The 15,769-nt window shown below is 45.2% G+C and overlaps 1 protein-coding gene and 1 long non-coding RNA gene across 6 annotated transcripts in view; one reads left to right on the forward strand and one right to left on the reverse strand.

Moving 5' to 3' along the window:
* The window catches only part of LOC143265084 (uncharacterized), a 79,729-nt gene that overhangs the window by 38,310 nt on the left and 25,650 nt on the right, over positions 1-15,769 (reverse strand). The gene's annotated exons all lie outside the window — the stretch shown is intronic.
* The window catches only part of LOC100875023 (ATP-sensitive inward rectifier potassium channel 12), a 28,341-nt gene continuing 13,149 nt past the window's right edge, over positions 578-15,769 (forward strand). Inside the window, exons 1-9 of one of the 5 annotated variants that reach the window (XM_012297239.2) lie at positions 583-2,979; positions 8,238-8,352; positions 8,753-8,991; positions 9,709-9,982; positions 10,103-10,295; positions 10,495-10,716; positions 11,181-11,416; positions 11,568-11,866; positions 11,954-12,221. In XM_012297239.2, the coding sequence (XP_012152629.2) occupies positions 2,702-2,979; positions 8,238-8,352; positions 8,753-8,991; positions 9,709-9,982; positions 10,103-10,295; positions 10,495-10,716; positions 11,181-11,416; positions 11,568-11,866; positions 11,954-12,221 (2,124 nt within the window). In that variant the 5' untranslated portion in view covers positions 583-2,701. Of the gene's footprint in view, positions 2,980-3,223; positions 3,268-5,063; positions 5,252-8,237; positions 8,353-8,752; positions 8,992-9,708; positions 9,983-10,102; positions 10,296-10,494; positions 10,717-11,180; positions 11,417-11,518; positions 11,867-11,953; positions 12,222-15,769 lie in introns of those variants that run through there. The other 4 variants (XM_012297237.2, XM_076535127.1, XM_012297240.2 and 1 more) reach the window with 4 other exon arrangements.

Consider the following 15,769-nt stretch of genomic DNA (forward strand, 5'->3'; position numbering starts at 1 on the left):
ACTCTGCGCTAAACAATTGTCTATTGTAACGAATCATATTCTAGCTAAAGAATAACTAACGTCGTTGTTAGGACACACGTGGTAAGTAGGCGCAGAGCCGATACAAAAGTTGTTTGTTATAAAAGCCACAAGTATTCGCAACGAGGCCACTCAATTTCCCCACCCGATCGAACAGAAAATTTCAACGATGGTAGTAGCTTCGAAACCATCTCGTTCCACTCCTGTTCCACGTTCGAAGCGTGGACCTCGCTTTAAAATAAATATAAAGCAAATATCGTTGTCTAAAAAAAGGAACAGTCATCGACGCCCGTACGATTTTTCTCGGGGCTGAATCGGTAGGGTTAACTGCTCCAGGCTATCGTTTCGATGGGGGTAGGCCAGCCTTGTGCCGACCGCTAACTTACGCCAATGCGAATAGTATGAAAAATTAGTTCGCCAAGCAAAATAGATAGCGAATAGTAGAAGAACCGCGATAAGAATTTCTGTTAAAGATGTCCGGTAAAACCGTTCCACCTAATCTTATCTCTGTCCCTGCCCACATGTTGGGTCTTTCTAGTATCCGCAAGCGCGTAGTCGAACACACGAGCGTATTCCGTTTGGACAAGTTCGTCGGTGAGTCGCGTTTTCCCTCGCAACGCCGACTCTGCTCGGCGCGGCGCGACGCGGCGCGGCGCGGCATTTACAGTTTGCGTGCGCACCTTTCCGCGTGTTTCAACACGCACACCCATCTCCAAGAATACTCGTACGCGTGTACGAGCGTATTCGTTAACATACGAGTTCGGGTTAGCTCGCGACTGTGGATTATTTTCGCTTATACCGTGGCGCACGCAATCTTAGAAGTGGTTCTCGCGTTGACAGATTCCAAGCGGGTTTTCGCCGGCTTTCAGCGTCGACCGATAGTGCTTCGTCAACGGGATCGATGATCGACGCCGTTCCAGCACCGAGGTCGACGATCGACGCTAATCTTTGACGGAGAGATCAACGATCGACGGGACATCGACGATGCTTAGACGATTCGATCGATAATCGATAGTGCTTGGATCGCGGGAACTTCGATCGGAGCTGTTAACGAAAGATCGTCGTTACAATTCGTTCGGCGAAAGATCGCGACGAAACTGGACTAGTTTAAAAGAGTATCGTTAACCGAATCGAGCAAGCTTCGAACGTAACTCCTCTCTTCCCCACAGACTGCGCTATAAGCGTTCAAAGTTCTAGTGCTGCTTCTACGAAACGATGAAAGCGTCAGAAAGCAATTAGCGATTAAAAAAGGCTTAACTAAAATGCACGAGAATATGTAAACGCGAGCTACTTGGAATTAGAATTTCGAAGAGCGGTTTACAGCGCCGATCGAGCTACATAATTAAGTTTTGTTAACGGTCCCAGTTGCAGTCCAGAGAGCAAAATTAATCGGTGAAAAGTGAGTAAACGCTGGATGAATAATCGATGGTGCTTAAGTAGCGCGAGCGACAGTTATCGGTGATTGTGTCGCGAAAACGACAATTAACGGTGCTTACACAGTGGCTGCGACGATTATCGGTGTTTAGATAATGAAAACAACTATCGGCAACGGTTAAAGGATAAAATCGAGAGATACGCTCGTTCGGTTCGTTTCGATCCGATCAGTCGGACAGAGTAGATGCAAGAAGAAACACAGCGGAAGTGTCACGACAGCGAAGCAGCGGAGGAATTCTTATGCAACTCGTTCCGAACGCAAGTTGCATACGTGGTATATAGACGCGTGGTCGCGTACGCGCGCAAACAACGCTACGACTAGTTACGGTAAATTATGAATGATCTCGGTAACGAGGATATTCGCGCGGACCAGGGTGTTCGAATGCTGGAAATAGCGCGCAATCCGTGCACGGAAACGCCAACAACTGGACAAATACACGTGTTGGCCGCGGAGTTGCTCGCATCCCTATATTCCGTACTCGAGTCGTGACGAACGGAGAACTCGGATCTCTCTTACGAAATAAAGAAGCTGAGAAGATCGCGTTTTTCGGTGGAAACGACGAAGCGGAGTATCCGGAGGAGGAAAGGGTCTAAGCTAGATCTAACCTAGATCGTTTCGAGCACGAAGCGAACGTAGATAGATCGTGCGCGAGCACCGCGGAAAAGTGATAACGATGACGAACCTGGACGAGAATAAACGATAGAATGTACGCTTATAGTACGCGAGGAATCGTACGGGCAACGCGCGAACGTGGCCGTGGAACTTGGAACGAACTCGCGTGAATTTTAACCTCGTCGCTTCGTTCTGTATCGTAAACGAAGGGACACTCGCGGAAGCGTCGACGGCCGTGCGCGACTTTCTTTCGACGCTATTTTCGGCCTATCAAATGACGGAAGTGCTCGTAATCGTAATAGAAAAATGCGAACGCGATAATGTTAATCGGCGGTGCTCGCGGCGAATCATAATTTTCGATTGACGTCAACAAGCGTTATCGTTCGCTCTTTATATTCGACGAATCGATCGTTTCGAAACGATTTTACGCGCGAATCGATGTCGCTCGTTTTTCGGCGATCGAACGAATCCACGCGCTGCCATGTCGACGAGGAAAGGAGAAGCGAAACGGTATCGTTTTACGACCGTCTGTTCGGATGTTCGAAAAAAGAAAACTGATCGAGCAATTTTTCCGTGGACTCAGTGAAAGAGAAAACGAGGGGCGAAACACGGCTGGCATCGGAATCGTTCAACGAAATGCTTATGCCTAATAAACGTTCTTTCACGAAAGGAACCAACGACGAATCGGAAGAGCATACCAGCGAAAACGTTAACAGCATAGTGCCATTGAACGAGCTACTCGTTAATTCGACTGTACCTACGGCCACGGTCGCTGTAAAAGTGTGCGATGATTCCGCGGACGAAATCGGCAGAACCAACGCGGACAAACAGAAACGGGGCATTCTCAGCAATTTCCAGAGAAGAACGTTCAGCAGGATCAGTTTCAAAGGAGAGACTGGACCTTTGCTCAGCAGGTTCATCCGTCTTTTATTATTTTTCCACGACGCGTCCTTGTCCGGTTGTGTGCGCACTTTGCAGAGGGAAATTATAACGTTTCGATTTATCGTTATCAAGCTTATTAACGGTTGTATGAATTATAATTAGTTTCATTTTCAAGCATAGATAATAGAATTCCATAAAAACGCTCATTCTTTCAACGCATTCGCAAACGATGTTTGCGCGTAATGCATTTGCACTGGAAACGTAATAGAATGCCGTGACACTTCGAATAGAATGAACCTCGCTTTTCTGCCGTATTATTTGTAAGTATTTCATCAATTTTTCTCCTTACTTTACCAAAAAAGAAAAGGACGCTTCCGAAGAGAAGCGTACATACGGTCATTATTTCAACGTTCCCGGTATGCGTTAAAAAAAAGTAATGCTAATTTTGTTGGAACGCTTTTCGAGCGAAAGGTGTACGGTAATTTCGTCGAAGACGCCGCGAAATTTTCGTAGGCGCCGTCAGAAATATCCACAACATCGCGATGAAAACTGGATCACAATACATGGCTCGCGACCCCGCGAAAATAGCGTCTTACCGTTCCCGTTTCGTTGCCACGATCGGCAGAAATCCTGCTTTTCGCGACAAGAATAGAAGCACCTAATTGCGGAAGACGCCGTCGCGTCGGTGGGAAACAGGGATTCCCGAAACGACGCGACGCAACGAGACGTCTTACGTGACCGTACGATCACTATTTTATCCAAAGTAACGTCCACGTTAATATACCCGTAACTTTTGCATTTTTGCCCTTTTCATGACCTTACATTCGAACCGACGAATAATCGCTCAGGAGCGCGAGTCTCGACATCGAATTCGTTCGAGTAAATCAAACTTTTCACGCTATCGCGATTCATCGAACTCTGATTCATCCCTTAAAAAATTGTCTCTGACGCGATACGAGTTCTAAAGAAGAGATAAAACCGTCGTCGGATTGACCGACGAATATCGCGATTAAACGGTTCGGCGAATCTCGAGCGATCATTAACGAAAATCGGCCGGTTAGAAGGATCATCTGTTTAGAAATAGTGTTCGGTGTCATCGAGGCTCCATCTCTGGCGGCTGAAACGAATCTGGCCGATTGGCGAACCGTGCCAATCTGGCGTGCAAAGACAAAAGGGAAATTCGCTGGCCAAGGGTCGAAATTGGATCGCTTCAGTATCTGCCGAGCCTCAGTTCGCTAACGAACCGTTAACGATACTTAATTAACTACCTTTCCGTTCCCCGTTCTTCGCGATCGTCACCGTCCTCTTCTCATCCTCGACTTTACCTTGAATCGTACTTTTTTTATATTTCTCGGTCACTTTCCCCGATGACGCGACCTCTTTATAAATAGTCCGCGGAGTGCGTAAATCGGTGCGAACTAGAATTTTTCGAAAAGATCAATTTTCCTTCGTTTTCGATTCCGAAGAAAAACATCGTTCGTCGAATCGACGAGGAGTAACAGTGTAGCGAAAGCGAAGACTCGAAAGTCAGAGTGCACGCGAGAATCGAGCGCGATTCGTTGGATAATCGCGAAGGAAATTCGTGGATAAACGGATGTGGTGCAAAAGACTGATCTGGATTTTCCAGTGGCTCTGGACACGTTGCGATATTTGGCTCTGACGATGCGTTCTTTATTCGTTCTGTGTTGAGAGCATCCGCTAGAACCGCGGCCTCGCTCGAGAAAGCTTAAACTTAGACGGCGAAATTCCGTTGCAGCTCCAACCGAAATACATGTGTGTCGGCTACTCGACGACTACCGAATGTCGAGTCATTGTTCATCTTCCTTTCCTTCTTTCTTTCTTTCTTTCTTTCTTTCTTCCCTTCTTTTTTCCAACGCGTAGTACTTTAAAATAGACGCGTTAAGCCAAGTCCACGATTAATTAGATTCTCGGGCATTTATTTTTACGACTGAATTTCGTTTAGAAACGTAAAGACGGGGATTAATCGTTGCCACGGTGCGATCGACCATGCGTGCAAGTGATACGATAAATGACAAACGATAAACGATAAACGATAAACGAGTGTTTCCGAGACGCTGTCGTTTATTCGAATCGAATTCGAGTGGGAGAGAATCGAGGAGAAAAGAAAGAAATGGACGGTACGACGTCGAAAACCCTCTCCCCGAGTTCTTCGGGTTCTGGAAAGGTCCACTTGGGCGAAGGAATGGCATTGTCCGGCTTACGAAGGGCGCTTTCTCAAGTTTCCATGTTGGTCGTAAAAGCGACCACCTCCGGAGAAGCTGCCTGGAGAGAGGAGTTGCAAAAGTACGGAAAATTCTTATCGCGACAGGATCGCGTCTTTTTCCACGTTTTCCCACGTTTTCCCACCCGATGGATATTAAGGCATATTAAGTGCCCAATTCTATTCACCGTTACCACGCGTCCTACAGCCACGTGTTACGTTACCTATGGTCGCTACAAATAAAAACTATCGAACTATTATGGAGAAATAGAAGAATTTCGATCAAGAGCAATTTCCAACTGTCGAGTTAATGCTCGTTTCGTGTGGCCGTTTACATTCTTTAAACAACAATCTCTTTGAACGGTTTATGTCATTAGGTTTATTGCGGCTAGTTATCATAATCACAGCCACTTTCTCGTGTCTGCTCTAAATCGCTCCGTTTTAACGGACGCGTGGGTCGAGAAGCTTTCGAAACTCCGTTGCGAGCGTATTTCCTAATCGATGCTTCTATTTTTTAAACTTTAGGAAACGAACAAGAAGCGGAATTGCTCTCCGCGATCGCTAAGTAAGATCGAAGATAGTCCATGCTCCCGCGCGTTACGAATCTCGCGGGTTTCGCCGGTTTTCCGAGACAGGAAAGAGAATCTTCCACGTTTTCGCGTCTCCGCGCGACATTTTCCAGCCTCTATCTAAGCAACGGCTCGAACACGTGTACGAGTCTTAATCTATTTTTATCTTGGGTCAATATGTCAGGGTTGAAAGATGCGAAACCACGCGAATTTAGAACGTCGTTTGCCAAAATGACCAATCGAGTCAAACTGAACCTTCCGAACCTCCTGTATCTACGATACGAACAAATTTTATCTTACATTTTCAACCTATTTTCGTCTACACGATTCTATCTTGCCGAACATTTCTTTCGTTTCGTCGGAATAACCACGCGAACAAAAGTCTCGACCTAAACACGAATACACGATGCCATTTTACCGAGATGGTTTCGTTCCAACGCCCGACAAACTCTAACTTACGTTATGACTATTATAGAAAAAGAGGGAAAGCTCGTGTTTCCTTGTACAGCGTCGCGTTCAGGAACAAGGAAGGGCAAATTCAAAGAGATCGCGTCGTATTCTGGCAAGAAAAGCTTAGCGCCTTTGACACGAGAATCGTAATAATCCGTGAGTGCGCAACACCGTCTGTAAACAGCCGAGCCCGACTGTTTTAATCTCGATCTTGTCTAGCTTTACGAATTTTCGGTGTTCCTCATGGCCGCGCTTATTTTTGGTCAAGTCGATCAGACGGGAACTCGCGCGTATCGTCTAGCCGCGCGTAACTGGAACTTTCAATCTCATCCGGAAGTTCTCGTTAAATGCTGTCGCGCTTATTGTCGCTTCCTTTCATTTTTAAAGCGCGTACATTTTTCCAAGTAAACCGTATATCGTAGCTAATAATGATAATTTTCTTTAAAACCGCTGGCTGCTCGTTTAAAATGATCGATAAGCAAGAAACTTTCGACTCTGGTCAAAAACGTCAAAGTTTCGACGATAAGGAAACTTTTGTACCAACGGTTTCTAAAGCGTGTTAACCAACCTCTTTGGTAAGCGGCAAATTATTCGTCGATAATTCTGGAGGCAAAGCTTTCCGACTTTACGCTCAATAGCCTTTTATACATCTGAACGACCGTTCAAGCTTCGAACGCAACAAGTAGCTGTTCTCCTTCCCTATTCGATAAAGTTCGGTGATCCAGTCTGTCTTCGAAATCGGTCAGTTCTTCGCCGAACGTCCAGCGCAACGTTCGACGACGAAACTTCGAAAATCCAGTACGTCACGCACGAGGAAAACCTTTCAGGATGTATTTTTAGCGGAAGACTCGACTCGATATTCTTGGAGAGGTCAACCGTCTACTCCGTGGCATCCGAAGTGCTTTCGGTTTATCCCGATGAAAAGGATTTCGCGAAATTTGCTCGTTTGCGCTAGAAGACGGCTCGATTTACGTACAACTAAATTACGATCTCTTACGCGAATTATTAAGGTCGATCAACTAGTGTCAACATCTTCCTCGAACGTTCCTTTATGCCGTGAGCCAACGTCGATGGCCCAAATAAAACAAGATCGATCAAATATTTGGACGACTCGTGTTCCTTCGAACACGTTTTCGCGTACACGGCAAATCCGATAGCACGAAATTTATAGAGGAATCGAACTTTGTTTTGTTCGCTTCATAGAATCCATTAACCATCCGTTAAGTTCGAAAACGAGGCTACCGAATTTCTTGTTCGTACCGAGTCGTTACTTGTTCTACGTATGTATGTCCTCTATCGTTAACGGATCCGATGACACGCGTCGATTCGTGTGGACGAAATTTTCGACAAAAGTGCTGGCCCTCGAAATTATGGTCGATCGAAAATCATGAGTCACGTGGTAACGGACAACGAGCAGGTTTTCCTTCGTCTGTCGATTTTTTGGCAGATTGCCTTCGATCGATTTCTGTCCTGGCTCGTACGAAAGCTGTTCACCGATAAATTACGTCCTCTGGCATTAAACTTCGTATATTTCGGAGCAGGCGAAACGACCGTTTTAAACGGCCTTTAGAGTAGCCGTGGGAGGCGGACTGGCGTCTCGTTCTCCGTTTACCGAGAAACGCAACTGTGTTACCATTTCTTTCGTCGAACCAAGAGGAAATAAAATATCAACCGGTTGTCTGAACGGCCACGACTCTTCTACTTACACTTACGATTCAACCCTCGTTAAAAGAAAGAAAAGCAAAACTGAAATAACGATTATCGAACCTGCAGTATAGACTGATCGCTTGAATACGAATATTTTTGAGGAAAAAAACTGTAAACATAAGAATTTGTCGATCCTTTAAATAGATGGTTAGCTAGACTATACTAGAAGAGAAAAAGAAAATTACAGTGAAAATACTAAGCCGAAACCGAGCACATAAATTGTCGAAATTATAAGCAAATAATAAGATAATAATATATCGAGCTCCGCTTGTTTTCCAAGTCTTAATCTTGCAATTAAGATACGAAGACGATACGAAAGGTTAACGATATCGATTGTTTTCAGATACCGACAAACGAGATTCAGTTCTCGAAGGATACGAAAGAGGGTGGTTTTCAAGCACGGTGATTGCAATGTCGTACAAGGAAATGTCGCCAAACGACGGCGCCGTTACCTTCAGGTAATTTTAAAGCATTTCTAAAATCGTACGCGTGTGCCGGTTCACCTCTGCGAAACGCGTGCATCGTTCAAGGCGATCGCAACAGTTTCTGCCAGTAAAAACGATCGTTTTCCTTTTTTATACGATCTTCTTCGTCCAGTAGAAGGAGACGAACTGTGCGTGTCTCGATCTATTTTGTGAACGCGATTACTTGCCAACTTCTTTCGACCTATGCCGTACGCTTTCACGTAATCCGCGTATTCTGATCCGATCGAAACGTTTACGGTACGTTGCGGATATTAACAATAAAATTAGTTTTTCTCGATCTTTCAGATATTCTCGCGATCGCGAAACCGATTCATTCGCTAGGTATACCGATCGTTCGATCAATCGAATAGTAAACTGTTCGTTTTCGTTACAGGACATTTTCACGACACTGGTGGACGCACAATGGCGCTGGACACTGTTGGTGTTCTCCATGAATTTTCTGCTCTCCTGGCTTGGTTTCGCGTTGATATGGTGGTTAATCGCGTACAGTCACGGAGATCTCGATCCGGAGAACTATACCAATCCGAATGCGACCTTCACCCCCTGTATCGTCGACATACGCGGATTCACCAGCTCCTTTCTCTTCTCGATCGAGACTCAGCACACGATCGGGTGACTAATCACTTTTGTCGCGGATCCTCTATTATTTTTGATCAGTGATTCGAACCCGTTTCAGACGCTATTAATCACACAGCCGCTTTTGGATCGACTTTCCCTCCCTTCGATTATTTAACATTGACTTAACTGATCGTGCGCTAGAATGGGACTCGCTGTTAGGACATTAACGAACGAGAAGAATAAGAATAAAGAACGAATTCATCAAGATTTCTCGTCTTAGAAACTCGACAAGATATACCGATAACTATGCATGATATCGAGCCTTGAACAGGAGGTATCTAGAATCCTGAAAAAGTACTATGCGCGTTTCAAGTATACCTCGGTATAACGTACTTTTTAAGCTTTTAAGCAAACTATTTGTCGAGGAACGTTCGCGTTCGTTCGTCGCGTTGTCTGGTCCACGCTCGATACGGAAACGATCGTAATCTTAGGTCGATAACTAAATTTCCAAAAGTACGTTTAATCGAGAAATACCGTATAACCGGATACTTTATTGCACTTTTCTTATTCTATGCGATATCGAAAAGTTATTGAAAAGGTACGTGTAGATATTCGAATATCCACTTATCTTCTGAACCGGTTCGAGAATAGAATATCGATTGAGAATTAATTGAATTCTAATGGAAATACTCGACTCGAGCAACCGTTAAGAGAAACGTGTCTTTTAATTATTACGCATTACATATCGATAACGTTCGATAAACTTTGTAGGTACGGATCGAAACATCCGACGGACGAGTGTCCAGAGGCGGTGTTCGTCATATGCATCCAATCGATGACCGGCGTGATCCTGCAGGCCTTTATGGTCGGTATAGTGTTCGCGAAATTGTCTCGACCAAAGAAGAGGACACAGACATTGTTATTTTCAAGAAATGCCGTGATATGTCAAAGGGACGGTCAACCGTGTCTGATGTTTCGTGTCGGTGACATGAGAAAAAGCCACATTATCGAAGCTCACGTCAGAGCTCAGATGATCAAAAGAAAGGTGAGTTTTCGCTAAAGACATTTTGTGCTTTCGCTTCGATCTTACAATATTTCGATATCTTTATCTTCGGGATTTACTCTTGTCTCCGATATCGACGTAAAACGTCTGTTGGAATTTCAGGTAACCAGGGAAGGAGAATTGTTGCCGTTCTTTCAGACGGAACTGAAAGTAGGCGGCGACGGGGAAGAGGACAAGATATTCTTTATTTGGCCGACAACCATCGTACACAAGATCGACGAACAATCGCCGCTTTATCACATATCGGCAAGCGATATGCTGCGCGAACGGTTCGAGATCGTAGTTATATTAGAGGGTAAAACGTTACTTTTAAAATTACGATTTATTAACCGTCATGCTTGTAATTCGAAACGGTAAACTAAAAATACGTTACGTAAAAATATCCACGAATGCTTATACGTAGATCTTTTAATATACGCGTTCGTCAAAAGTCTCGTAATATTTGAAAGAACGAAAGTCCGTGAAGAAAAATGACACTAATTCGATGATTTCAGGCGTGATCGAGTCGACAGGCATGACTACTCAGGCCAGAAGTTCGTATCTGCCGTCAGAGATTTTATGGGGTCACAGGTTCGAACACATAATCACGTTCAAAAAAGAGACCGGGGAGTACGAAGTGAACTATACTTTGTTCAACAACACGTACGAGGTCGATACACCGTTGTGTTCGGCGGCTGATTTGGATAAAATAAGAGCGATGCAACGCGCGAAGGGAGGTACGGGAAATATTCAATTTTAACGAGTTTTCCAAAACAATTTTCACGATTAAAGGACAACGATAATTAAATCCGTTCGAAACATCGAGGACAATCGTAAAAAGCGATCTCTACGTTATCGACGATCGTTCGGTCGACCGTGTTCATCGAATCCGTGGTGCAAACCTCTCGCGAGGCAATTTCACGCATCGAATGCCATATCGGACAAAAATCGGAAAAAAGTCTTTCGAAAATAATCATTTTTAGCGAACAAATCGTCTTTGAACGAATCTCGCGTACGCGATGAAAACCGAATAGCAAAAAGAGACCGTACCATTTGAAGAAAAAAAAAAGAAATTAATTCGACTCGACTCGTCTTCGAGAAGGAGAAACCAGATTGTTGGAACGTCCGATCGGCGCAGGATGTTTCTGGTGCATCGACTCTTGGATTATCACGGATTCAGATTCTCTGTGTATAATTTCAGAACGTATGAGCACCGGTGGATTCGCTCATTATCGCGACGTATCCAGCAGTTCTTTGACCACCGGATCCGGTTCCAGCTTAGCATCGTCTACCGGCGGATTACACATGAACGTTCCGATGACGCCACTGACTCCGATTCCAGTCATGATCACCGGCCCTGATGGTTCTTTGAGACGCGAGAGTATGCAAAGTGGACAAACCGACGGGAAACAAGCGACATTTTATACGCAGAACGAGGTACGTACACGCGTATTTTCTATATTTTATGCTTTATCGAGAAACTTGGAATATCTGTTGCGTATTATAGGGTACGATTTGTAACTCGTTGTATCCCATTAGAGACTATCGGGAAACACGATAAACTTGATCGCATCCCCGATCGTTTCAGTTTCTGGATAACGAACCTCATCCCGCTGGCCACGTTCAGGAGGACGCTACGAGCCAGGAAGATTACAATCGCGTGCTGGAGGACATAAACGCGACGTTAAGGAAAAATCGCGTACCCGGTAAAGACGAGAAAAGAATGCACAGAGAAGCGTCGAGGTGCACCCTCGACTCGAGAAAAAGCGAATCTAGATCGAACGTAGACGTAATAAGAAGATCCAGCTCGAGAACGGCCATGGATCAGATTCCAGTTCTCTCGAACCCACCTCCGAAGTCACCTTCTCGACAGCATTTAGAACCCAGGTAAAAGAAAGAACTTTCCAACGCTTATACGCGTTTCTTTCTACGAGAATATCGAATTTACTGGCGATCTGGTTTTCGTTCGTCTAGACACACCAAGTTCGCTGAATCAGGAGAGACGTATCGCGAGCCTCCGCCTCAACCTTTACCTTCCTCCAGAAGATCGAGTTTAGGCGACAACCACAAATCCAAGGATACGCACAAGAAGACTAGTTTCATCCTGGGCGACGACGAACACGTTATCGACGTGGAGCCAATCGTTTCGAGAGGGTATTCGACTCGGCAAGAAGCGTTGGACTCCGATTCATCGAAGACGAATCATCATTCTCGGCAGAGAGGCCCTCAGGAAGAAGTTTAGGTGAGTCTTTGACGCGAATTACTTTGATCCGACGCGACGCGACGCGGTGATAGGACGATTAGATTTTCCCGAAATAAATGGGACACGAAAGCCTTCGCTTCGACATCGATGACCGCCTCGTAAGCTCCAAGGATCCACCGGAGGCAAATTGCCTTCGCGGTGGATCAATTACTCCACAGGCGATTCGAAACGATCGAGCCCTCTTAGAACAACTCGACTTGGCCGTAGAACGGTCTTCTAAATTGTTTTAACTGGGACACAAAGACGTCATGCCGAGTAGTTTTCATGCATATGCGCCGTTGGCTCAAGTTTGTCTAACTGGCCTGTATCCGGTTCGTTTCTAACAGAATATTCCTGCTCTCTTTCGGTTTACCCATATTCCGTCCGTTTCGTTTCAATTACAAATATAATAGAAATATTACAGATCGACATACGTTGAATTTAGAACGATATTATCAACTACGTATCAACTGTATAGTCGGATAATGTATGTCGCCGTTTTAATCGAGCTAACACGCGTTCGTTTTACGCGCGACAGATAACGAGATCCTGATGTGCAACGGCTCACGAGACTCGCTGTCGACTCGTTCGTAGATGGTCGATGGAGTTTGGTCCCGGCAAAGATACCGAAACATTTTTGAATAAACTGTGCAGAGGGTTTTTATCGCTGACTTTTCGAAGCGTAATCGAAGATTACTTTAAAGGACTTACTTCCGAGAAAAAGGCGCGTTCGCGAGATAGTTTCGAAAATGCAGCGAACATCGATAGATTCTCCGAAGAGAAAAGGTAGGCAGTACGTCGAAGGAAGGTAATCGGAATTGGTACGGTCGAGGTATTCCACGTTGCGCGTGATGCAACGCGGGATGCTTGAAGGGCATATGGACGAGTAGAGGATTAAGTGGATATCCAGAGAGCCGTAGGTTAGTTAGACGACACGACAGGATGAGTTTAGTGGCGGGAAGTGCCCTCGTTATCACGCCAGTCAATTGTTTAATCTCGGCCTGGTCTCTTCCCTCTTCGCTCCCACTTCTTGGACAGGGTTTCCATGCGCGTATGTACGCTATATACGTACAGACGAGCCATCATACCGCGCGAAACACGCTAAACCAGCTATCAAGTTCCTCGAGTACGTAGATTCGCGCAAGTACACATGGCCCGTGTCCTTGCTTCTAGGTTACTTTTCACCTGTCTCGTTACGCAGCCTCGCGAAACGAACGCTCTCGCGGATGTCCCTCGATCTCACGAATCCCACAGACTTTCTACCATTTTCTCGCGTTTCGAGTGTTCCTACGTCTCCGTGGATCAATGGCGTCAACGACCTTTATTACGTCAGGTTAACCGACTGTAATTCCGACACGGCGCGTCTCGATTTTTCTGTCGCTGTTCGCGATCGTGTTATCGCGAATCTCTCCGTTTCTTATTCAAAACAGCTATTGTCTGGACGACAATGAGCAGCGTCTAGAATGACAGCCGACACACGGGGATAGAAAAAACGGCGAAGCCGTATCACCTTGCAACGCGAATTGCGACATCCTCCTCCGGGATTGTCCTCGGTCTGATATGCTGATTGTACTCGCTCTATCTCGCGAATAACGATTCGCGTGCGTCTTCTCTTCGCACCTAATAACCTGTTCTTTCGATCGACTCTATCCTCGTTTATCAACGAGCCGAGATCGACGCGTGGAAATTGGCGAGCAGATAAAAGCGGTACAACCTTACGGTTTGTCGTAAACAATTTCCAAGGTGTAGAATGGTAAGGATTCGCTGAGCAGAGAAAAGGTGAGAGATCCAACGAGTACAGAAGAGAACGGGTATCCCGGCGAGTGACTTTGACTTTCCCGCGATAAAATTACCGTCGTTTCCCTGAGCGCGAGAAAAGGAGTAATTGTTTGAAATACAATTTCATTACACACTCTTGTTTACCTCATTTTCACGGTAACCGTGACTAAGATAGCCGTGTCCGAAGGTCGTCACACTTTTAAAAGCCAAACGACGTTTGCGTAATCCACGAGGATGTTGGACAGAAAATTCATCCTGACGTTTTAATACGAAGAAAGAACGCGCGTATGTACCGTTCAAACAGGTTCACGAACCTGATAATTAACCGGACGAACGCTTATAATTATCGTTGACTCAACATCGTATAAATACGTGAAAAAAGACTGTCACGGAATACATTTTCCGCTTGTCACGGCAACGGCTCGTACGTTCGGAGAAATCCTGAATGTTCTCTTTCCGATTACACGGCGAGTCAACCGAAGAAAGACGCACGAATTTTAACGCGTTAGCCAACGGAACACGTAACGCAGGGATTAACGATCTTGAGTCATCTTCGAACACCAGAATTTAAGATTTCGAGAATCTGACCTCGAAAATTTGAAAATTTCGAGGATTCCGAGACCGACCAAACCGTTCACGAAGCGTAAAATAAAAGTCGCGCGGTATCGCTTTCTCCGTGCCACACCTCTGTCCATGGCTATTTTCTACCGGCCATGGACGGAGCTGCGAATTGCTCGACAAACGATTCGTTAAAATCGTAGCAACGATTTCGACGATTCGGACGAAAACGAGAGCGTATCGTCCGAGTACCGACGGTGTTCGTCGAAACGTCACGGTCGTGCCCTCCGGCCTCGTTGACGTAATTGGTTATTATCACGACGAAGTGTGTCCCCTATTAGTGGATACCGGTGTACACAGTGTACCCTGTTAGTGCGCATTGGCGTGCACAGCGTGCACACAAGCTACGAACGCACGTGCTCTGCTCGCGAAACGATTCGGCGCGGCGCGGCGCGGCGTAGCGCGACGAAAAATCAGCTTAACGAGGACGTTCCTACCGTTCTTCGATGGAATAATGGATGGGAACCATGCCGGGAAAATTGCTCCAGCCTATCGAAATTCGTTCACAAATTGTTCGGTCAAGCTCAAATTGCCAAATGATTTAACGACAAATCGTTGCAAACGTTGGCTCTGCACTGTGCCTAGTCAACTAGAGTACATAATTTGGTAGGTGAGGGAACAGCTGACAGGTGTCGACGAATTAATACACCTTAAACAACGTGGCGGAACAAGCATAATAAGATAACGTTGTCCTCTATAGTCTACGTATGCAATAACCGTACAACCAAAAATTCAACCTTTAAATCGACGCGTGTTCGAAGAATCTCATCAAATATACGTAACATCCGTGTGCAAACCGATTAGATCGCCGAATTCGTGTATTTTATGAAATGTACGTATTTCTGAGAATTTGAAAACTGTTCACGAAAATTTATGTAATCGTTACTTTCTCTTTCATATATGTATACATATACAAGTAGGTTTAGCGAAAAGAAATTTAAAGTACCCGTAAAAGATCCGTAAAAGAGTCGAACGTCCTAGATACAATCGTTCGCGGTATGATACGCTACAATACAGATTTTGTTAATACTCCTATTTTTACGTGTTCCCGTAACAGCTCGGCAGAGTTTTTCAACTTTTAAGAACCTACGTAACTTTTCCGTGAAATATTTTTTACCTTATCTTATCTGCTCGTGAAACGTCACGATTAA

Source organism: Megachile rotundata, chromosome 8 (genome assembly GCF_050947335.1).
Source record: "Megachile rotundata isolate GNS110a chromosome 8, iyMegRotu1, whole genome shotgun sequence".
In the NCBI taxonomy this organism is placed as follows: Eukaryota; Metazoa; Arthropoda; class Insecta; order Hymenoptera; family Megachilidae; genus Megachile; species Megachile rotundata.